Source organism: Myxine glutinosa, chromosome 7 (assembly GCF_964187855.1).
Source record: "Myxine glutinosa chromosome 7, kmMyxGlut1.1, whole genome shotgun sequence".
Lineage (NCBI taxonomy): Eukaryota > Metazoa > Chordata > Myxini > Myxiniformes > Myxinidae > Myxine > Myxine glutinosa.
In genome coordinates, this window is record NC_136267.1 from 35,819,489 (window position 1) to 35,842,590 (window position 23,102).

At 48.2% G+C, this 23,102-nt stretch overlaps 1 protein-coding gene across 2 annotated transcripts in view; it reads right to left on the reverse strand.

Annotated features, from left to right (window-relative positions):
* Positions 1 to 23,102, reverse strand: part of LOC137418277 (double-stranded RNA-specific adenosine deaminase) — a 51,738-nt gene that overhangs the window by 8,621 nt on the left and 20,015 nt on the right. For both annotated transcript variants that reach the window (XM_068104291.2, XM_068104289.2), the window contains exon 8: positions 9,847 to 9,974. In XM_068104291.2, the coding sequence (XP_067960392.2) occupies positions 9,847 to 9,974 (128 nt within the window). The remainder of the gene's footprint in view (positions 1 to 9,846; positions 9,975 to 23,102) is intronic.

Genomic DNA, 23,102 nt, shown 5'->3' on the forward strand with positions numbered 1-23,102 from the left:
CGGCAGACAGATGGACAGACGACAGACAGACGGACGACGGACACTGGGTGTCGACAAAAACTCAGCTGGACATAGTCCAGTTGAGTTTAAAATGGATTAGAACTGTTTAACAAAAAAAAAATTACATAATAGCGGCTGTTGAAAGGCATTGGCACGTTAAATTTTCTGGACTGTACTCAAGATCTAAAAGAGAGCAAATTCTAACGAGGAAGTAGATAAATTGTCGGAGTAGTTGTGAGTGTATACTGTAATCACTCGTGTGTAAGCCACTTTTCTCCCCAGAAACATCTGATCAAAATTTGGGGAGCGTATTATCCACGAGAACGAAAGTGAAAGCTCTATTTTTCAACATTTTTCGCACCAACACAAGACCGACCTTCATTACTGGAAGCCACCATCTTAAAAATGCATTGCATTGTGGGATATCTAAATGCAACATTCAACGTATATTTGTTGTTCTGAGTAAATATTATTTCAATGGAAGCATTATAATTGTTTGGTTATAATACATTAGCTTGCTTTTAAAATCTATTACCTAAAACTTTAAACATATATATATTGTTACCGATCCGGATCGCGGATTAAGATGTTAGTTACCGAGCGGTTTGGTATTGCCGCGACCGTTACAGGATCCCTGACTCACCCGATTCACCCAGAACTTTGGCCGTATCGCACCACAGCTGCTCAATGAGGGAAAAGACAAAAACGACGCAATACAAGAGGAAAAGGAATAAAACGAGAAGACGTACAGACGAGTAATGGGGTTTATTATTTACACACACAAGCAAAAAGGAGCAATCAAGTTTTATTTACAACACATAAGACGCAGATGACACAGTGCAAATTTTAGCTTACCTACAGACTTAATTAAATACCCAGGGACAGAACAAACAAAACAAACTCACGTATACAAGAAGGATGGAATGGAATGAATGTTGGAAGGAGGAATGGGAAGGTTCAGCTGGGGCAGATGGTTCGGGCTTGATCCCGCACGGGACGTCGGCTGGACCTCGACGGCCACCGATGCCACCGCTATTTGGTCCCCGCGGGGTAACGGGTTGAAGCTGCCTGGTGGAGTCAACGCTGCCTCTCTGGCTCAGCTCAGGGCGCGTCTGCCGTCTCTGGCGCAACTGCTGGTAATGGCCCTTGGCACCTTCTCTCTCTTGGCCCTGGTGTCTCCTCACCATTGACAACTCAACGCGACCAAAACAACCACTGACCCCTCGACGCCACCACTTCTCACCACCGACTTCTTACCACCGCAACCAACGCAACCACTGACCCTCCTCTGGCAACCGACTCAGACCAACTCACTACTCACTTCCGTTTGCGCCTTTTATAGCGCCTCCAGCGATTACGCCGCCGGCGTTTTGGACACGCCCATCGGGGTGCTCACCTCGGCCCTGATTGGTCGCGCGACCCTCGGGCTCCGCCCTCGATGACGACGGGCGGGTACGCCCCTCCTCCCCTCTGACGAGGTGGAGACACGCCTTTCTTCTCCGACTCAAGCACATGGTCAATGGTGGTTATTGGAGGGGAGGTGATTGAGAATCGAGGGCTCAGCAATGACGAGAGGGGAGGTAATATGGAAATGGAGGTTTTGGGAATGGGAAGGAAAGGGAGATTTTGGGGATGGGAAGGAAAGGGGATCTATTCTCTTTCACTGGTGCAATGGAGTATTTCAATTAATGGAAGACACAGCCTTACACTAATACACATAATAAGGATATAACTGTCAAAAAAAAGATATATCGTGTCCTGCATGTATGTTTTATGGACTAACTACGGGAACGCCCTTTGACCTTTATACAACCACAAACGGAGGGAGGAGGGGTGATATTTTGCAACAACCTTTTACAACAACATTTTACCACAACAATAAAATAAAAAAAACATTCATATCCACAACACTGCACCCTCCTCCCCTTAGGCACGTCCCGGGCCTATAACTTTTACCTTAGTGTGGCACGTAGGTGTAGTTCCCTCTACTTTTAACCTGACCCTGAGTGCGACAGTTTTAAAACATAAATAAATGTGTCCCGCTGCTCCATTGCACCCTGCCTAACAGACTTACGCCCACAGTTAACCGAATTGCGGAATGGTCTTCAAACTACACACTGACGGTGGGGAGCATTATTTACAATTGACGCTACTTTTATTTACAAAACTAACCCAGGACCTGTGATTGTTCTTTCTGGGGGGGAGACAGTCTGCTCTGCATCGACGCACCATGAACGCACCCAAAAACGCACCAATACAAGCACCCAAGCACCAATCGGTGCAGTCACCATAGTTCATCAGTGTTCCATAAAAATAAAATCAACAACCCCTAACCCTGCAGGTGATCTCTTGCTCTTCGGCTCCCTCTGCTGGTTATTATTATTATCCTGGTGTTGTCATCTTCCCTTGCTGGCGGCCTATTTGCAATAAAAGAATGCACCTAACGTGTCCGTTTTTATTTGATTTTATTTATAGCCCACAGGGCCGACTAGTGTGGTTCACCTGTGGGGCATCGGTGCCCTGTGGCCAAGGTCCGCCAGCAAGATTTCGGGCCCTCATGGCCGGTTCCAGCAGAGGGGCCATGCCCCAACCCATGGGGTCCATAAGTGGTGCTCGGCCACAGACATGTGGTCCATAATGTGGTGCATCGATGCAGACAGCTGGTTCTGGGAATTTCGGGCGCACAACGGCCGACACACGCACGCTCCCCTCGGCACCCAATGGCGCACAGGTCATGTGGGAGACAAAAAGGGGAAAGACAATTGAGCGAGGGGTAAGGTCACAAGGGTACACATCAATAAGGCAATGCAAGGCGAAATGTGTATGGAGGGCGAAGTGAGAAAGCTCGTCCCTACCGTACGTCACCCCCCTGTCACCTACCCTACCCTTGCCCTTACCCCATATGTACAAAAATCTACACATTTACAAATTCGTCACTACTGTCACGTCTTCCCCATATTTCCCCTATACCAAATTCGTCTCCACAATCCCTCTACTTCAAAATTTGCCATCACCAAATTCATCATCAATCCTCATAAGGAGGCAGAGATGGAACATCAAAGCACAATGTCACACCCACGTCATGATGCGTCTCACGATCCAAACATTTGCATCATAAAAAATAATCAAAACATGGCATGGTGTGGAGTACCTGTCACCTCAGGTGAGTGGATGCAGATGGTGCGAGGAGATCCTTCATCCTAACTATTTTCTAAATGACTTTAACACACTTTACACTACCCGGGGACTTTCCCTGCCAATCCATTGGCCAACTTACACTATGGGTTCTAAAAACCAATTCCCATTGACCAAACTGTGGTGCTTCTCAATTTGGGGTCTCACTCCCCCGATTCATCTCCCGGTGCCTTCACACAATTTCTGGGCTGCGACGTGTAGCTCTCCCAGCAGGTCTACCCACCTGCACACCTCCACCACTGCAGTTGCCACCCGAGCTTACCTAGCTCCTCACCCTAACCTAACTAACTGGGGCAGGCCCTCTCCTGGCTCTGTCACCCCCTGGTGCCCTCTGGCACTGGGCTACCCAGGTCCGTCCTCCGGATCCTCGGGCCCCATCCACAACTACCGGCTCCCAGAGCCCACCTGCGGCCTCACCTGGCCGACATCCTCACAGTGGTGGAGTGCCCAAACCAACTACACACACTAACAGGCTACACGCCCAGCCATTTCCACAACACTAATGCACCCATCCAAATACCATTCTTTCACCTCGCACCACAGATGCCAATATCCAACCACAATTTACCTATACCCTCTACCTAACACTTACACTACCCGCCCCGGGTATCCGTGATGGGGGTCCACTCTTCCCCCATTCACACCTTCGCACCATCCACTCCACTCCACAATTCCCACCATACTCACTCCACGACCATCCATTCCTATACTCCATACCATTTATTCCATACACCTGTCCTTCATTCACCTGTCGTTGCACACCTGTGCAATCCTACCTGGTGCCACCTGCACCCTCCTCCTCTTCCTGGACCATTTGGTCAACACAACACGCAATCACCACTACTCCCTCATACACTGCTCCACACACCTGTTCAGTTGCACACCTGTGCAATCACACCTGTTCCATTCTCACCTGTTCAATCCTCACACACACGGCATCATCTCAGCTAACTACTCCCCTCTGAAACTTGCGCTTCCCAGTCGTCCCTTTAAACTATTGCGCTCCCACGTCATTATCAACCACACTAAACTACCTGCGTCCCCACTACAGGTATCAGTCACTATCTAAACCTTAACGTCACCTAATGTCATCTTCGCTAGATCCCTATCAATATAACCTAACCCACCCGGGCTAGTTTTCACTGCCATACACCCCATAAGCTATTGCGCATTTGCCCCACACCCGTGAGGGATGGTGGATTTGCCATCCCACCACATCGGGGGTCTCTCACTATAAATTTTGCTCGTCCAAATTCCAACCAATTCAAAAATTTTCCATTTACTGCCAATTCTACCCATACCATCATCAAATTTTGCTTTTTTCTAATTTCGGGGCCAAAACACTATCCTCATCACCCGTCTACTTATTACATCCTCTCGGTGCGCCAATTCACGTCTACAGCCCGGCTTCGTACAGCCGAGCCATGAACGCGGGTTCTTTTGTGCCGGCGGCTGGATGCGTCCGGCACTCGGTGCAGGGACGGGGGCTTACCCGGGCCGAGATCCCACGCACCACCTCGGCGTGGAGCCATCCAATGTCCCGATCTCGACCTGCCGGCACGTCTCAATAGAAAGTGGTCGCCATGACGACCCTTCCTATCGGCCTGCCCGCTCCGCCTAGTGGAGCCCGGACGCGGCCGTTCCAAGCGAGGCACAGCGTGGATCGCGTACGGCGGTTCTTTCGAAAACCGCCGTGGTTCGGATCCCCGCTGGTCCTCGCGGCACGCGAAGCTGACCGACGCGCACCGAGGGCCCGATTCGGCTATAAGTCGTTCTAACCTCTAACCTGGTTACCGTCGATGCTTCACCTGCATGCTTACAAGCATACGCTACCCCTTTCTTGCTCGTACATGCAGCCGTTTCCATGCTCCTCGTCGTACCTTTCCTTACACACCTCGGTACACTCATTCCGCTCACCGACTTGGTCACACACCTGACCACCGAACACCTTGGCACACATTCGTCGCTCGCACACCAAACCAACACACCTCTTCGCGCCCCTTTCTCGGTCACCTCCTTTGTGACAATCACAGGTGTGCTCTCACCCGCACACCCAACCACGTGCCTCACTACCAATTCCAGCGTGCATTCCCACTCACGCTCTACCATTCCAGGTGTGCATCCTTCCATTCCAGGTGTACATCCTCGCTCACCTGCCACAACCAACTCACGCTCCGTGTCACTCTCACTACTCTCACCTCCACTCTCGGTCGCGCACTCACCCTTACTCTCGACAGCGCACTCTTTCCTCATGCACCTGTCCGTTACACACCTTTCTCGCGCACACTCTTCCGCACATTTTCCCGTTACACCCTCTGTAACACTCACCACAGGCATGCATTCTCCCTTACTCTTGACAGCATGCGCTTTCCCCATGCACCCATCCGTTACACACCTTTCTCGCGCATCCTCTTGCGCACACTTTTTCGTTACTTCCTCCGTAACACTCACCACACCGCGCTTCCCTGTGCTCCCTCGCACACGCGCTTCGACCGACTCACTCTTGACGGCACACTCACTCCTCGGCGTGCACTTTTTCCTCACACACCCCATGGTCGGACATTCTCGCACACCTCTTTTTTCGCACACCAGACCTGTCGCACACTTCACCAACGGCCTTTCACGAACACCCGGATCCAAAGCAACCCCCAAGCCGACTGAAGCTTTCCTCACATCATATACATTGCCACTCACCTCCGTACCTCGTCTCCGTACCTCCTTTGCCACCTGCAAACTCTTTATTTGGTTAGTGAGCATCACATTATGAGTTGAGCACCGACCTTGCACATATTCCATCACCTCCTCCTGGATTTCTCTTTTAGTTTCTGTCCGTCTCTTCTTAATTTCACTCACCTGTTCTTCCACTTCCTCTAATTTTTGTTTAACCTCTTTTATTTCTCGGTGCGTCTCTTCAAGTTCGTCCTCTAAGGCTACCGTGACCGTCTCTATGTGCATCCTCACCTGCCGGTCCTTTGTCTCCATTATCTCTGTCACCTCGTCCACCCTCATTGTCAGTTCCTCACGTACCATCTGACATTGCCTCTGCGTCGCTATTAATTCGTTTTTAATTTCTTTTTGTGTCGCCTTTAACCCTCCTAGTACCGCAGTGTTCTTTTGAACCTGCTCCACTAGTTCTTTTTGTCCCTACGTCAGCTGTTCCACCTCCTCCGTCAGATCTTCTATTCCCCCTTGTAACTTTGCCGTATTATTTCTCACTTCTTTCTCCATACGCTTCTCACCTCGCTTTACCTCCTCGCGTAGCCCCGAGACCTCCTCACCCACACCTCGTCGTATCTCCTCCTTCATCTCCCCCATCTCTTTTGTAGATGCCACCCTCATCTGTCCCAATTCATCCCTCTGAGCATCCAGTTTACTTTCTAACCCGATTTGCACCTCCTCTATCTGGTTTCCCATTCGTTTGATTTCCCTGGCAGATTGTTCCCCTATTTCCCGCAATTTGTCCTCCATCCTATTTTCTAGCCCCATTAACCCATTTTTCATCCCCTCTATCTGATTCTCCTGGGCAGCCATTCTATTTTCCACCCCCGTTAACCCATGTCTCACCTCTTTTATCCCGTCGTCTAACCCCTCAAAATTATTGTCTAACTTCCCAAATTTCTTGTCTAACTCCTCAAAATTATTGTCTAACTTCCCAAATTTCTTGTCTAACTCCTCAAAATTATTGTCTAACTTCCCAAATTTCTTGTCTAACCCCTCACCGGTACCCCTCGCTTCGTCCCTCATTACCCCAATTTGGTTTCCCATTACCCCCATTTTTGCTTCTAGCCTCTCCATAAGGGCCCCCATTTGCAACATAAAAAGGTTCGAATCCACCTGCGGCGCTGCTACGGTCGCGGGCGCGGTCGCCGTGGCCATGTGCGAGGCGCCATTTTGCGCGCCTGATACTCCCTCAACCGCCTCCTCATTGCTCCCCTCCATTTGATCCTGGGTTACTCCTAACCCCTCTATCTCTCCCACCGGCATCCCGTCGCCTTGACCAGCCATGGCGCGATTTCAAAATTCGGGTTTTATTTTTATTTTTTTAAACAAATTTCGGCAGCTCGTAATTTTGACCAAATTTTTTTTTTTCCTCTATTCGTTTTTAAAAAAAAATTGGTTCGGGCCTCGAATCCCACTCCCAGACACCAATTGTTACTGCCAATAACACAATTGGTGTCCAAAATTTGGGCCTAACAAATTTAGTCCCAGGTCCGAATCCAACTCCTGACAACCAATTGTTACCGATCGCGGATTAAGATGTTAGTTACCGAGCGGTTTGGTATTACCGCGACCGTTACAGGATCCCTGACTCACCCGATTCACCCAGAACTTTGGCCGTATCGCACCACAGCTGCTCAATGAGGGAAAAGACAAAAACGACGCAATACAAGAGGAAAAGGAATAAAACGAGAAGACGTACAGACGAGTAATGGGGTTTATTATTTACACACACAAGCAAAAAGGAGCAATCAAGTTTTATTTACAACACATAAGACGCAGGTGACACAGTGCAAATTTTAGCTTACCTACAGACTTAATTAAATACCCAGGGACAGAACAAACAAAACAAACTCACGTATACAAGAAGGATGGAATGGAATGAATGTTGGAAGGAGGAATGGGAAGGTTCAGCTGGGGCAGATGGTTCGGGCTTGATCCCGCACGGGACGTCGGCTGGACCTCGACGGCCACCGATGCCACCGCTATTTGGTCCCCGCGGGGTAACGGGTTGAAGCTGCCTGGTGGAGTCAACGCTGCCTCTCTGGCTCAGCTCAGGGCGCGTCTGCCGTCTCTGGCGCAACTGCTGGTAATGACCCTTGGCACCTTCTCTCTCTTGGCCCTGGTGTCTCCTCACCATTGACAACTCAACGCGACCAACACAACCACTGACCCCTCGACGCCACCACTTCTCACCACCGACTTCTTACCACCGCAACCAACGCAACCACTGACCCTCCTCTGGCAACCGACTCAGACCAACTCACTACTCACTTCCGTTTGCGCCTTTTATAGCGCCTCCAGCGATTACGCCGCCGGCGTTTTGGACACGCCCATCGGGGTGCTCACCTCGGCCCTGATTGGTCGCGCGACCCTCGGGCTCCGCCCTCGATGACGACGGGCGGGTACGCCCCTCCTCCCCTCTGACGAGGTGGAGACACGCCTTTCTTCTCCGACTCAAGCACATGGTCAATGGTGGTTATTGGAGGGGAGGTGATTGAGAATCGAGGGCTCAGCAATGACGAGAGGGGAGGTAATATGGAAATGGAGGTTTTGGGGATGGGAAGGAAAGGGAGATTTTGGGGATGGGAAGGAAAGGGGATCTATTCTCTTTCACTGGTGCAATGGAGTATTTCAATTAATGGAAGACACAGCCTTACACTAATACACATAATAAGGATATAACTGTCAAAAAAAAGATATATCGTGTCCTGCATGTATGTTTTATGGACTAACTACGGGAACGCCCTTTGACCTTTATACAACCACAAACGGAGGGAGGAGGGGTGATATTTTACAACAACCTTTTACAACAACATTTTACCACAACAATAAAATAAAAAAAACATTCTCATATCCACAACAATATACACCAACATAACATCAAAATAATCTTTGGGATGAACGCGTGCATTGCAGCACAGACTACTTGAGCATTACCGTGAGCTAATGACTTGCTAAAGATTTGAGAGTTACTAATGAGTTATTACTCTGCTAATCTGAAGTAGAAGTCACTTAATCACCCAGTAAGAGTTGGTAGGTACACCAGCAAGTTGCCTATGCCCGCATGAGATTCTGAACCGGATAGAGATGGAGTCGGCAAAAATGGAAATGGCGTCTTCTGTCATCGAGCCGGCAAGCTGGGAGCAACGATTCACATTTAGCGCCACATCTGATGCAATTTAAAAGCTCTAACGTTGGCGAGGTTCTCCATTTGAAACTGTTTGTTCGATATATGTAGCTTTTTGTTGTCTAGGGTCCGTAATAAAAAAAAATTGTATTGGTGTCAAAGCCAGTGACCAATCGCAAATGTAAAGTAGGATTCAACATGCCACATCGCTCATCACGTGTTTCATTCAAGTTAGAAGTAATCCGTTATGCGGAATTAAACACCATCTAAAATGGCTCTCTCCACAGATCGGCAAAACACTGCTTTCAAGTTCACTACATTCCAGTCCTGAGCTGGAGTTCATTTTTGCTGGAGTTCATTTTTGGGGTGCGGGTTATATACAAATAAACTGTTATTTTCCTGATAATTGTATCTGAAATGTGCCCTGCGTATTATGCACGGCAGCAGATTATACACAAGTGCTCACAGTATCTCTCTATTCATTTAAAAAAAAAATTTTTACGTGCTCCATCCAAAGGCAACTGTAAAAAAGTTATTTTACTCCACAGGCCATACAACAACCCAATACTATGTTTTGTGGGAAATAACATGGACCATGTTGCATTGCCTACATTTCATCGAAACACATTAACACAACGAACAAAAGCGATAATACACAGACCTTGATAAAACCACCAAAAGACGATTACGTGAACGTTCACCACGTGACGCATGAGGTCTGGACACATATATTTCAAGTCTCCCATCAAGCGATATGCAACATAACCTTCCATATGTTGCACCCAAATATAAACCCTCCTCACCACTTTCCACCTTGGTCCGTAGTTTGCCCTGCTTATTGTTCTCAAATAAAGGCTGATGAAACATGCTTTCCTCTGGGGGGTCATTGCAGGACTTGTCAAAAAGCGCGCTGTCTCCACAGGGAGCTGTGCTGAAATGCAGAAACAAAAATGGCTTTTTCATTGCAAGGAGCAAGAAGAGCACTTAAAAACAATGGTGTAATAATGGGGGGAGGGGATTTGTGTTTAAAGGCTGGGGTGGGTCGGGAGCCAGAGAATATGCGATTGTGCAGGTAAAATAAAAAATAAATAATAAATGGACACTTGCACAAGCACACATATACAGCCATGCTAACCATAATAAGCAGGTAAATTGAAGGAACATGTGATTTGACAGAAAAACCTACAAATGACTGCTTTCAGCAAGGCATCAGCAGAAATTTAAAATAGGAGAATACATATATATATATATACTAGCTGAAAGCACCCGGCATTGCCCGGGTTCTTTTTGAATAAATTTACTACTATAATTCAGCTTTTACTCGCGGCCGTAGAAGAATGACTACTATAATTCAGCTCAGCTTTTAATTGCGAAACGGGCCTGGCCCAGCCAAAGCGGCCTCGACACCGAGACTAAAACCTTCCCGGGGCCGGTCCCGACATTTTTTGTATTAGAGGTTTCCTCCTATCTTTCACCGTTCAGGAGATTAGCTTGCGCAGACAAACAAACAAAAACTTTCTTTTATTATATAGAGAGAAGAGAGAAGAGAGAAGAGAAGCGAGAAGTGAGAAGCGAGAAGCGAGAAAAGAAATGTATATATATATATATATATTGTTGCAGTTCTGTGTTTTTGCAATAAAGGTTAATTTTCCCCTCATAGTTAGTCACACTACAACACGTAGCCTCGCGATAGTCCAGTTATTTCATAGTAAATGTAAGAGTAGTCCTTTTCCTGTGTTAGTTTTGCATTTAGTAGAATAATGAGAGTTAGGTTTCCTTCCAATGCTTATGCCGCCTCGATGCTTTGAGTTTTGGCGTGAAATGCCACGAGGCAGGCCTTGACACGTCGATCAAGGGCGAAGGAAGGCGGGGAAGGAAGGCGGGGAAGGAGTGACGGTAAGCACGAGCCGCCAATCAGGGCTCGAGGGGAGTGGCTTAGCACTGCGGCAAAAGGCGTGGTTTTGGAACATTTGAGGCAGGCCAGGGCGTGGCAATATAACCCTGTGCCCAAAATCCCCCACCTCAGTTATGGGGAGAGGCGCTTACGAGTTATGGGGAGAGGCGCTTACGAGTTATGGGGAGAGGCACTGGTCAGTTCTGAGGAGAGGTGCGCTGAACTAAGTTTGAGGAGGACCTGCGCTGAGTGATGAGCTTGAGTTATCAGTTCGAAGCGCTGTGTTGAATTGAGTTACAAGTTAAATGCTCGGTTGAGCTTGAGGCAGATCCTCTGTTGAGTTATGAGGGTGAAAGCACGCCGTTATATAAATCGCACTGTGAGGGACCGCAGTGCCGGGCGAGAGACGCGCATATTTTCCAGCCTGCCTTTGTTCGAGATACGTGCCGCGAGAATCCCTCACGCCTGCCTGCCTGCCTTCGTCGAGGGACGTGCTGTGACCGGCAGAGGGCCACGCCGGGTGAGCTGTTTCTAAACGACAAAGCCGGCACGTCCAGCGCATGAACTTTTCCTCCTTCATCCCCCTGAATGTGTGAGTGGGCCCATTGTCTGGGGAATAAGCTAAGACTGTATAAGATCTGCCCTGTGTCTCTGCTTCTGCTACCGATCATTGTAAATAATAATTATTAAACCTGTTATTTCTTTGATTCGGCCGTCTCGTCTTTTCCCTCATTGACTGAGCGTGGTACGAATAATATTGCTCTAATCGGGTTCCAATACCAAGGTAACTGCATGGACCACGTGGTGCGCCATCCGCTCGGGTGCACTCAAAATACACGTGGTTTGTGCGAGACTTGATCCCCGCTTCCGCGGCGGTGTAGGTACTTAGGTACGTGCGAACATTGTCCTGAAACCCTGTCCCGCGTCCGACCAGAAGTGGCGACAAGTCTCGCGGTTGCGATGACCCAAGGAGAACAAGGGGCTTAATCTCCCCTTGGTAAGGGAACGAGGGTCGCGCGAATCCGTAACGTTTGGTGTCAGGAGTGGGATTGGACCTGGAGTGCGCTTCATGCACTCGAAATTACGAGCGGACGAAATTTAGTTCAAGAAACAAATTTATATTCGTACCATGGCTGGCCAAGGCGGTCAAATGCCGGTGGGAATAATAAATAAGGAAAAATTGATGACTCAGGACCGGCAGGGACAGTTGGTAGTGGAAGCTGAAAAGGGTGCGGCAGCTGGTAAAGACAATGGCGGCACCTCCCACGTGGCGGTGGCAGCCGGGCCCGCTGTGCAAGACTGGTTGCGCATTAAACTATTGCTAATCCAGATGAATGCAAAAATGGACGCCACGATAGACGAATCCAGGTGTGACAGGGAAAAGAGGGCGGCGTCGAAGAAAGAAATAAAAGAAATGGGGAGGATATTGGGCACGGGTCGAATGGGGAGGTCGCAATGGCGCGCGACGAGGTGAAGCAGGGTGAGGAACGCGTGGGGAGCGAGCTTGGGCAGAGCACAGCCAAATTGACGGGGGCGAAGGGAATTGCGACGTGGGGTGTAGAAGAGCCGACGGTCGCTGAATTGGACAAAGATATTTTATGGGCGCCGACGATTGTCGAGGTAGAAAAAGAAATGATGGAAATTGGGGCCGAAGAAAAGGTAGAAGCAGAAAACAAATCACGGGAGAAGGTAATGGAATGCACACAAAGTTCGTATTCACACCGTGATGCCGTGCTTGCCAACCCCAATGAAGGTTTACAGGTGCTGGTGGAAAAGCCGGGGAAGGAGAACCCCGAGGTGAGTGGGAAATATGGCGCGAATGGGTTTTTGGCGCGCTTGGGACAGAGACGAGACCCGGGCGTTCACGGAAGGTCCATTGTGCGGTGTACGAGGGCGACTGGTACGCGGTACGAGAGTATGTGCACCGAGGTGTGAGCGAGAAAAGTGTGCGCCGGAGTGTGTAACGGGAGAGTGTGTTGCAGAGTGTGTGCAGGAGTGCACACCCGAGAGTGTGGAAGAGTGTGCGACGGCCGAGTGTGTTACGGAGTGTGTAACAGGAGAATGCACACCAGACCGTGTGCAGGAAAAGTGTGTAACGAAGTGTGTGAGAGGCGTGAGTGCGCTTAGGTGTGCGGGTACGAGTACGGAGCATGAGGGAGAATGCACACCAGATTGAGTGCGGAAAGAGTGTGCGGTAGCGGAGTGTATGGGAGGCGCCGGGACACCTGGGTGTGCAAGTGCGGAGTGGGTCGCGAGTGGTGAGAACGCGGCTCAAGCATTGACACCGACCGGGGTAGCGTTTAGCGGGACGGATAGCAGACGTGAGCCCCCGGTGAGTGGTGTGCAGCAGGGACCGGTGGGGATCGGTGCTGCGGCGGGTTCACAAGGACTGATGTGCACGATCCGTGCCGGCCCCCGCACTGTGTGGTTGGTGCCGTGCCGGCAAAGGCAATCGGCAAGGTTCAAGGGGAGGTAGGAGATTTCAGAGCCGCGCACCTTGGCGGGTATGATGCTCCGACCGGGGCCGGTTGGGTCATCGTGCGTGGGACCGCGAGGCCCTGCGCAGGGATGGGGCCCGGCACCTCGGCCCATCCATACCTCCTCCCTTGGATCGAAAATGCCGGACGGACACCCCATACAGGCCACCAACCACCCAAATGGATCGCTCGGCCTTTCGAGGTTGAGCCATGACAAAGTACATCCACATGGAGAGGCTTGAGTGTAGTGGACTGATGAGATTAGTGTACCCTACGTAGAGGAATGGTAGTCTGACCATTCTTCACACAAACAGGGCCCATGAGCATTAGTTTCGGGGGATGGCAGTGATAGGCACATGGAGGTGCCAGCAATGGTTACCTCCATGGGGCACCGAAGCTAGCTGAGGGAGGGCTAGGATAATGTTAGCGATCTAGCAGACTTTAGAGACCTGAGATTTAAGTAGTGACACTTGTACTATAGTGGGGACGTAGGTAGCTTAGAAGGTTGATAATGAAACAGGGTGTGCATAATGTAAAGGGATGACGGGGAAGCACGAGTTTTTGGGGAAGTAGTTAGCTAGATGATGCCGTGTGTGTGAGGAATTATGTTGTTGAGACAAATGGAATTGTGTTTGAGGTGTGCGAGGAAAGAGGTGTGTGAGCACAAAAGGTGTGTGAGCACAAAAGGTGTGTGAAATAAATGGTGTGCGGAATATTTGGTGTCGAATGCTTAGTGTGGGAATAAAAGGTGTGGAATGCATGGTGCGAAGGATTGAATGGGGGAAGAGTGGAACCCCTTCGCGAATGCCCGGGGGGGTAGTGTAAAGCCAGGTAGAGGGCGAAGGCAAAATTTGTATGGATATTGACACCTGTGGTGCAGGCAGTAGCAAGTAGTGCTTTGTTGGGTGCATGAGTATGTGGAATGGCTGGGCGTGTGGCTTAATTGGTGCGTATGGTTATTGGGGCACTCCGCCACTGGTAGTTTGGCGGCCAGGTGAGGCTGCAGGTAGGCTCTGGGAGCCGGTTAGTTGTAGTGTGAGTGGGGCCTGAGGATCCAAGGGAAGGACCCAGGTTGCCCTATGCCAGGGTGGGCATCAGGGGGTAAAGTGCCAGGAGGGGGCCTTCCCTAGTTAGGGTAGTTGTCAGTAGTTGAGTGGGGCCCGAGTATCCCAGGAGAGGATTCGGGTTGCCCAATGCCAAGGTGGGCATCAGGGGGTAAAGTGCCAGGAGGGGCCTTCCCCAGTTTAGGTAGTCGCAGGAGCAGGTAAGCTCGGGTGGCGACTTCAGTGGCGGAGGTGCGCAGGTAGGTAGCCCTGCTGGTAGAGCCACACGACCCAGCCCCAAAATTGTGCAAGGGCACAGAGTGAAAATTTGTGGGAGTGAGACCCAAATTTCAAAGGGCACCAGGTGGGCAAGGGGAATTCGGGTTCTTAGAACCACATAGTTTAAAGAGGCCAATTGGCAGGGTACGACCCCGGGTAGGTTAAAAGTTAATGTTACTAGAGTAGTTAGGATGAGAGAAATCCCTTCGCACCATCCACAGCCAATCACTAAGGAGGACAGAGCTCCACACCAAGGCTCTGTAAAACTGTTTGAGTGGTAAGACGCATCACGACGTAGTGGGACATTGTGTTTGTTCCATTCCTTCCTTCCTGGGAGGGATTGGGAGACTAATTCGTAAGTAGAGGGGGATATGGGAGACAAGACGTAGAGACGAATTGTAAATACAAGGGGGGCAAGGGTAGTGTAAGCCGACGGTGGAGGGTACGGACGGCTAGGGAGGAGCCTGCTCTGCTCGCTCTTCCGCGCCCCTCGCATCGCATTACCTTGTTTTTCTGTGTGCCGTTGTGCCCTTTCCGCTTTGCTGGTCGTGCTTTGTCTCTCCCCCCACCCCAGGACCATTTTGGAGGTGGAACTGTGCAGCACCATCGACCAGTGCAGCATTCCTTCTGCACCTTGTTAAATCTGTTCAGCCGAACTGCGCAGCACTTTGCTGCCATATACTTTTGCTGTAACTTTGCTGCATCTGTGCAGCACTTTGCTGCCAAACCCTTTGCTGCACCTTACACTCTTGGACCACAAGCTTTGTGGCCTTGCACCTAGGCTGTGCAGCACTTTGCTGCAAAATCACCTTGCATCTTCGGACCACTTGTTTTGAGTGGCATTAATGTCACGCAGTCGGACCACATGAGGTTGGCCCTGCCTGGCAGTGAAAGGCAATAAAAGCATTTTTTGTGCATTTTTATTATGGTGTGCTGGGGATGAGAAGAAGTGTAAGTTTAGGTAGCCCTGAAGATCAAAAATGGCCTGTATGCCGGTCCGGGGGCTAGCCGGTTTGATGTGCATCTTGGAGGAGCTGGGAAAGGGTTGGAGACCAAAGAGACCAACAGGCACTGTGCTTAAACTTCACTGAACGGGAGATGCCATTAACGTTGAGAACTTTAGATTCCATGCAATTTAGGAGAGATGGATTTGATGATGCTGGTAACACAACCCATAGGGAAGGGCATACTTCACTGAGCTCCAGGCAAAGGCTTTATAGGCTGGGAGAATCCCACACCCCAACAGATAATGTTCAGTCTGTGACTGGCTTTCAACATCAGCTTTGATCGGTGGTTTGCCAAGAAGAGGTCATTGCTGCCATTAACAGAGGCCTGCATAGGAGAGATAGTGTGGCGTCGATGCTGAAGGGTCTGAAACTCTTGAAGAGGTCCACTGCAGACTCCTTTTGAGGTAATAGGTTGTGGCCAGCAACAAGGTTGCCAGATTGCCACTCCTTTTTAGGTAGTAGGTTGTAGACAGAACCGCCCAGGGTAGTACGTACTACTGTCCTGACTTAGGAGCCTCAAAGTGGTGCCCGGAACCATCTTACACCCTCCGTGTCAGGATTGATGGTCTTCCTTTCTGTCTCACTCAAACTACAGCTACCAGCCGAGCTTAAATCTCTCTTTCTCGCAAACAAACACCATTCACTTTTCTTCTCTTTTATTTAAGGCCTGGCCTCGATGAGAGTTATATAGTCCATGCCTGGAGCCTCCAACGTTAAAAAAAAATTTTTTTTTTTTTTTGGTGGGTTCATTTGACAATCCTTATGCAGAGAGATGATGAGAATGTGAGATATCGCTTGGATCGAAAAGCATTTTACAAGTGTTAGACCATTATCAAATTATTTTCAGATCAGCGGAACAGGAAGCCACGACTTCCGACCTGAGCTGTTGGTGGTGGCGACAGTACATTCAGAAAGTATTCAGACCCCTTTCACATTATGTTGCAGCCTCATGCTGAAATCGTTTAAAATCATTTTTTTCCCCTCATCAATCTACACTCAATATACTGTGGGGCCGTATGTAATCCCATGGGATTTGGATGTTCATTTTGTATTCTTTGCGGGAAATCATTAATTATGATGTGAGTAAGGGAAAAAAATTTGGCGCCAATTTTTTCGAGTATGTTTGCATATTTTTTATGCAAATTAGGTATGACGTCATAATTCGTAAATAAAAATTAAACGATATAAATTTTCTTTGCAAAATATGATGCAAATTTAATTTTGTGGACCCTATACATAGATTTTAGCAGACATTGCCTGTATTCAGTATCTTATCTATATAATAATAGCGTAAGGACTGGACTTTGTTAACCCTTTTACGCCGCACCCAGTCACCCGATGCCCACGGCACTAATGGATTTACGATCTACGAACCGCGCTCTTTGTTTATCACGTACAGACATACTCGAAAAATCTGAATTAGCCGACGTTGGGGCCCAAAAGCATCCGATTAAGAGCATTGTGTAAGTACTTCTTCGCACATGATAGACAAAACTATGCCCGCATGGTTCCACTGTATTTGGCACAGTTAGCAATGGAGCCAAGTCCCGAGAAAAGACCACGGATAGAAATTATAAATGACTACAGTAGGTGCATTATATTTATATGCCAAACCCTTACAAGTGAGCCACTGGTCAAGAACGTTCAGCAAGGGACATATAAAAACATTTTGTATTATGTGGCAGCCCGAGCTAAATATGGCAAGAGTGACCTTATTGATGTGAGCAAACGATTGGAACATGTTACTGACGACATGCTCAAACGTTATGGTGCATTCGTCCATGCTAGTTGTAGAAAGAATGTGGTCCATTCCCAAAAGCTGGAAAGAGCAAAAGTAAGATTTGAGAAAGCAGTAAGTTCCAAAAACAAAAACGTTCCAAAAAAGATGGAAACAAGTCATCCTACTTTCCAATTTGCCAGAGATTACATGAAATTTGTGGCTTGGATATGGATGTTCATTCGTGCAACACGGGAAGGCAATTGGAAATTGCATCTAGAATCGCTTAGAGCATTGTGTAAGTACTTCTTCGCACATGATAGACAAAACTATGCCCGCATGGTTCCACTGTATTTGGCACAGATGGAGAAATTGGAAACAAATGATCCCGATATCTATACAGAATTCATGGCTGGCAACTTCTGCGTCTACAAAAATGAAGTCCCTTTCTGCGCAATAGGCCCAGATCATGGCATTGAACAGGAGAACAAAGTCATGAAGATCCTTGGAGGTTTGAAAGGGCTAACACAGCAACCGGCAGCTATGGCCAGATGGTTTCTGATTGCACCTGAGCTAAGTCGCTTGATCAATGAAGCTAACATTTGGTGGGTAAAGTCTCCCAGAGATCAGTAAGGCATCATGATTTGTCAGATGCTAAGTTGGAACGGTATGAGGATAATGTAGGCAAATTGAGAGAGGTGCTGAAAGTGAATGATCCATTCATTATTGAAGATGTTGAGCTCATCAACATCGTCACACAAGCGATCATGCCAGAGGTAGTAAAACAGGCAGTAATACAGCGAGATAGTGTTGGAGAAGAGATGTTTGAGAAATTTGTTCAAGAGCGTCTTGTAAACCTCGAGCCTTAATACCCCATAATGACAAAGAGAAAACAGGCTTTTAGAAAGTTTTGCAAATTTATTAAAAAGAAAAAACTGAAATATCACATTGACATAAGTATTCAGACCCTTTGCTATGACACTTGAAATTTAGCTCAGGTGCCTCCCATTTCTCTTGATCATCTTTGAGATATTTCTACACCTTGATTGGAGTCCACCTGTGGTAAATTCAATTGATTGGACATGATTTGGAAAGGCACACACCTGTCTGTATAAGGCCTCACAGCTGACAATGCATATCAGAGCAAAAACCAAGCCATGAGGTCGAAGGAACTGCCTGCAGAGCTCAGAGACAGGATTGTGTCAAGGCACAGATTTAAGGAAGCCTACAAAAAAAATTCTGCTGCATTGGAGGTTCCCAAGAGCACAGTGGCCTCCATAATTCTTAAATGGAAGACGTTTGGAACAACCAGGACTCTTCCTAGAGCTGTAAAAAAGGTGAAAAAGTGAAGATTGGTGGAAGGAAGGCTGAGAAGGAAGCGACGCACTGATTGGCCACTGTTACATGCTCCTCCCCGACCCCCTGGTCACGTACCTCCGACCTCCGAGCCCCGAGAGGAGTCACGGCAGAAAAATGTGTTATTCTGTATGTCAAAGATCAATGGAGAAGCCACCCCAACTGTTACTCACAAACAAATATTGTATAAAGATCACACAAGAATAACAGTACAACAATAATAGTATTCAATAGTACAATCAATATGTCCGATGATGGTACCATCAGTTTTGTAATATAGAACTCACTGTGCTCCAAGTGAGTGAAACAAGAACATCCCCAATGTCTCTTATTCCCCGGCTTCAAGCCAGAGTCGATCCACTCCAGCGATCGACAGAACGATGTCCGATCGAGACCAGAATCCCGTTCGGATGGAAAGTACAGTCACACAGCCACAGCTGTACAAAGGCGCCCTCAAGGCGACTGGGATATCCAAAGGCGCCCTCCAGGCGACTGAGAGATCACCCCCTCGGGTATGGACGTTCCACAGCTCCCAGTCGGCGACACGCAGACTTTCCACTCAAAAGCCACGTCACACACACACACCCCAGATCGACGTCTGAAGGCGGTGAAAATGGTCGAAACGAGACGAAACCGTGAGCGAAGCGCAAGTCCTGCGCTAGTGAAAATGGCTGACGGCCCGGTCTCGTGGCGCAACGGCACGACGATGATTCTCTCCCGAATCGATCGCAAAACCTGACACGCAGGTTAATCTGTCACAGCAATAACCACTCTGTCGCAGGAATCCCTTTCCTGGGAAACCCGAAAGTCCGCTCGTGACTGTTGTTCGCCAACGTTCGCTCCAGACCGCAAATAGCTCGGCTCCTTCTTGTCCGACTCCCTCGCTCCGCCCTCTTTTCTCCCTCTCCCTCTTTGTCGCCGTCCGGTTTTTGTTTCATTTTAAAACATTAACCTTTTACCTTTTGACAATAATAATTGCTATTTCCCTCAAACAACAATAATAATAATGCATGGTACCAGAAATGTTTCAAGTGGATGAAAACCACAACGGAAGTGACGAATCCATAACACTTCCCCCCCTCAAGAAAGAAAGTTTGAACATAGTGAAAACTTTCTTTGCAGGCAAAACTCTCCCAACGAACAAAAGTAAACTCACACCCAAATCATCAATTCCCGTCAGCAACGATAATCAATATTTCCCAAAAATAAAGCAACAAAACTTCAAACAACCTACAGAGATTTCCAAAGTTAGTTCACTCTGGACAAAGCATCAGCAACGACATTGTCCCTGCCCTTTACATGCTCAATTTCCAAGTTGAACTCCTGCAAAGCCAAACTCCATCTCATCAACCTCTGATTTTTATTTTTCATTTTTTTTTTGGAATGAAAGTTAAGGGGTTGTGATCAAAAATCCAAAGTCAAGCAAATCTATTGCACTTTTTTAGGGAGGCCGAGCTGAGAACCAGGTTTCATGGTGATTGGGTGGTGAGGCCTGGAAGTATTCACTACATGGATGCCTTTAGGAACGTGGAGTTCAAGGTTAATCCGTGTAGGAATCTTGGCTCGGCTGCTCCGCAGCATTCAGTGCTTCAAACCCTTCCTAACTTTCATAATAATCACGGTTGGAGCGCTTGTCGCTGTAGTCACGTGAATAGCGGTCTCCTTCTCGGCCACTACAACGATAATCATCCCTTCGGGAGCTGCCGTAACTCTGGGAACCTCCATAGTAATCTCGACTGCGGCCACCACCAAACCTACTACTCCCACCCCGGGAGCCATCGCCACCCCTGAAACTACATCCACGTTTTCTTCCTCTGTAGCCCCTTCGACGCCCATGGCCTGCCTTCTCTACTGTTATGGTCCGACCATCCAAATCCTTGCCATTCAAATCCTTTTCTGCATCTTTTGCGTCATTTGTGTTTTCAAACGTGACAAAGCCAAACCGTCTCGACTTTTGCGTCTCCCTGTCTTTTATCAGCCGCACTTCCAAGAGTGGTCCATATTTGCCGAAGACAGAGTCCAGAACATCTTCCCTTGTGTTGAAGTTCAATCCCCCTACAAAGAGCTTGCCGACATTGCCTCCATCCCTGGCTTGTGTGTGCTGACACTTAGTTTCAGGGTACTTGACAAAAAGTGTCTGTGCAAAGCGTGACGTCAGTACCTTCCTCTTCTCTTCAGAGCACTTCCTACCCATAGCACGAGACGCGGTACAGGATGGAAAGATACCCGGATTCTCCTGCTCTAACTGTGCAGTGTTATTTTCCATACTAGGCTTTTCAACAAACATCGGGTTACCAGAAACCTGCCCACCGACCAAATCATTCCCGATAACAAAAGATATTCCCTCTACAGGAAGAGTGGCTTGTAAACCTGCGGTGACCAGTCCTGACACCAAATCCGACTTTAAATGGATGACATGAAGTGGAGCTTTAACATAGCCACCAACCCCCTGTAAAAGAACACCAACACCAGTTGCTGTCTTCTCTGACAATGGCAAAATGCCCCCAAGCATCAAAGATTGATGTGCTCCTGTGTCCCTCAATACCCTAACAGGTCTGTGGTTAGTCAAGTCTCCATCCAGTGACACAAACCCCTCTGTAATAAAAGGTTTGTAACCCTCTTGAACAAGGTCGTTCTGTGATGCCGTAACTTTGGCATGGGAACCTTCACAAGGCACTGTCCTCCAAGGACGATTTCTCGCATTTGCCAATGCATTCGGAGTTGTACTAGTCTGACTCCGCTCCTGATTTTTCCTTTCGAGGGCATAACATTGGGACATCAAATGTCCAGGTTTCTTGCAAAAAGCTCAAGTAGGCCCGGAGGAAAAACTCGTGGTCTGCCTCGAGCCCCCCGGAAGATAAGTCTGTCTTGGAACTGTAGTCTTCTGATCCCTAAAAGTCGCGGTATCAGATTTGTCCTCATAGTCACCTCTAGGCCACCCCCATGAATATTCGTTCTCCGCACCGGATGTACCATAACTCCCCTGGCAAACTCTAGGCGGGAAGTTAGGTTTGTGGAACCCCATCCTGTGTGTCAAGGCATAGTCATCTGCCACGGTTGCTGCCTCATACAACTCTGGTACCTTATTTTCCTCCAGATGTACTTTAATGTCCTCGTGGACACACTGTTTGAATTCCTCCACCAATATCAATTGTCGCAACAGGTTGAAGTCTTTCCCAATCCCCTTCGAATCACACCACCGATCAAACATGGTTTCCTTCATTCTGGCAAACTCCACATGGGTCTCACTCTCCCTCTTCCTGGCATTCCGGAATTTTTGCCGGTAAGCTTCAAGGACCAATTCATAGGCTTTGAGAATGGCTTTCTTCACTTCCTCATAATCTGTACATTTGTCAATCGGTAAAGCCGAAAATATATCTTGAGTTTTACCCACCAGAACACTTTGCACTGACATAGTCCAGGACCCCACAGGCCATTTTAGCATCTGTGCCACTTTCTCAAAGTGTAAAAAAAACTTGGCTACCTCCTTTTCATTGAAGGGTGGAACCAGCCTCACATGCCTACCAACATCCCAGGTGTTCTGACTAGTTGTCGAACCAGCCGGCATGGATGCTACTTCTCCCCGTTCTCCCATTAATTCCAGCTCCTTGAGTTTAACTTCCTTCTGATACTCCATGTCACATTCCTTTAACTCCCTTTTGGCTTTCCTTTCCTCTGCTCTTTCCTTTGCTCTTCTTTCTTCTTCAGCTCTCCTTTCCTCTGCTCTTCTCTCCTCGAGTTCTCTTGCAGCTCTCCTTTCCTCTGCTTTTAACCTTTCCTGGCTCTGCAGTTGCATCTCCATTTTCCGGAGCTCCACATTTTATTTTTCCTCGGGTAACCAATCCAAGGCTACCTCTGTCCATGTTCCTTGTCCCACCAGAGATTCTACCACCAATGTCTGCATCTCTGCTTTCTTCATATTAACTCGGACCTCCAAGTTAAAATGTCTGGCCAATATCAAGAGTTCCGATTTTTTTAACGCTTGGAACTGTGCCTCATTAGGGGACGCCGCAAACTGTTCTGCGTCAAACACCATGGTGACTATCATTTAACACCTGTTAACCTTCACACAAAAATTTTCCAATTTTTTTGAAAAATTTGGGAATGTTAGAAAAAAATTCCAAATTTGGGAATTTTGGGAATGTTAGGGAATTCAATCCCGGACAAATGTTAGGGAATTCTATCCTGTACGAGTGTTAGGGAATTTAATCACCAAAGACGAGCCCCCAATTTCAATTTGGCCCAATTTTGGACGAGCCCCCAATATCTCAATCCCGGACGAGCCC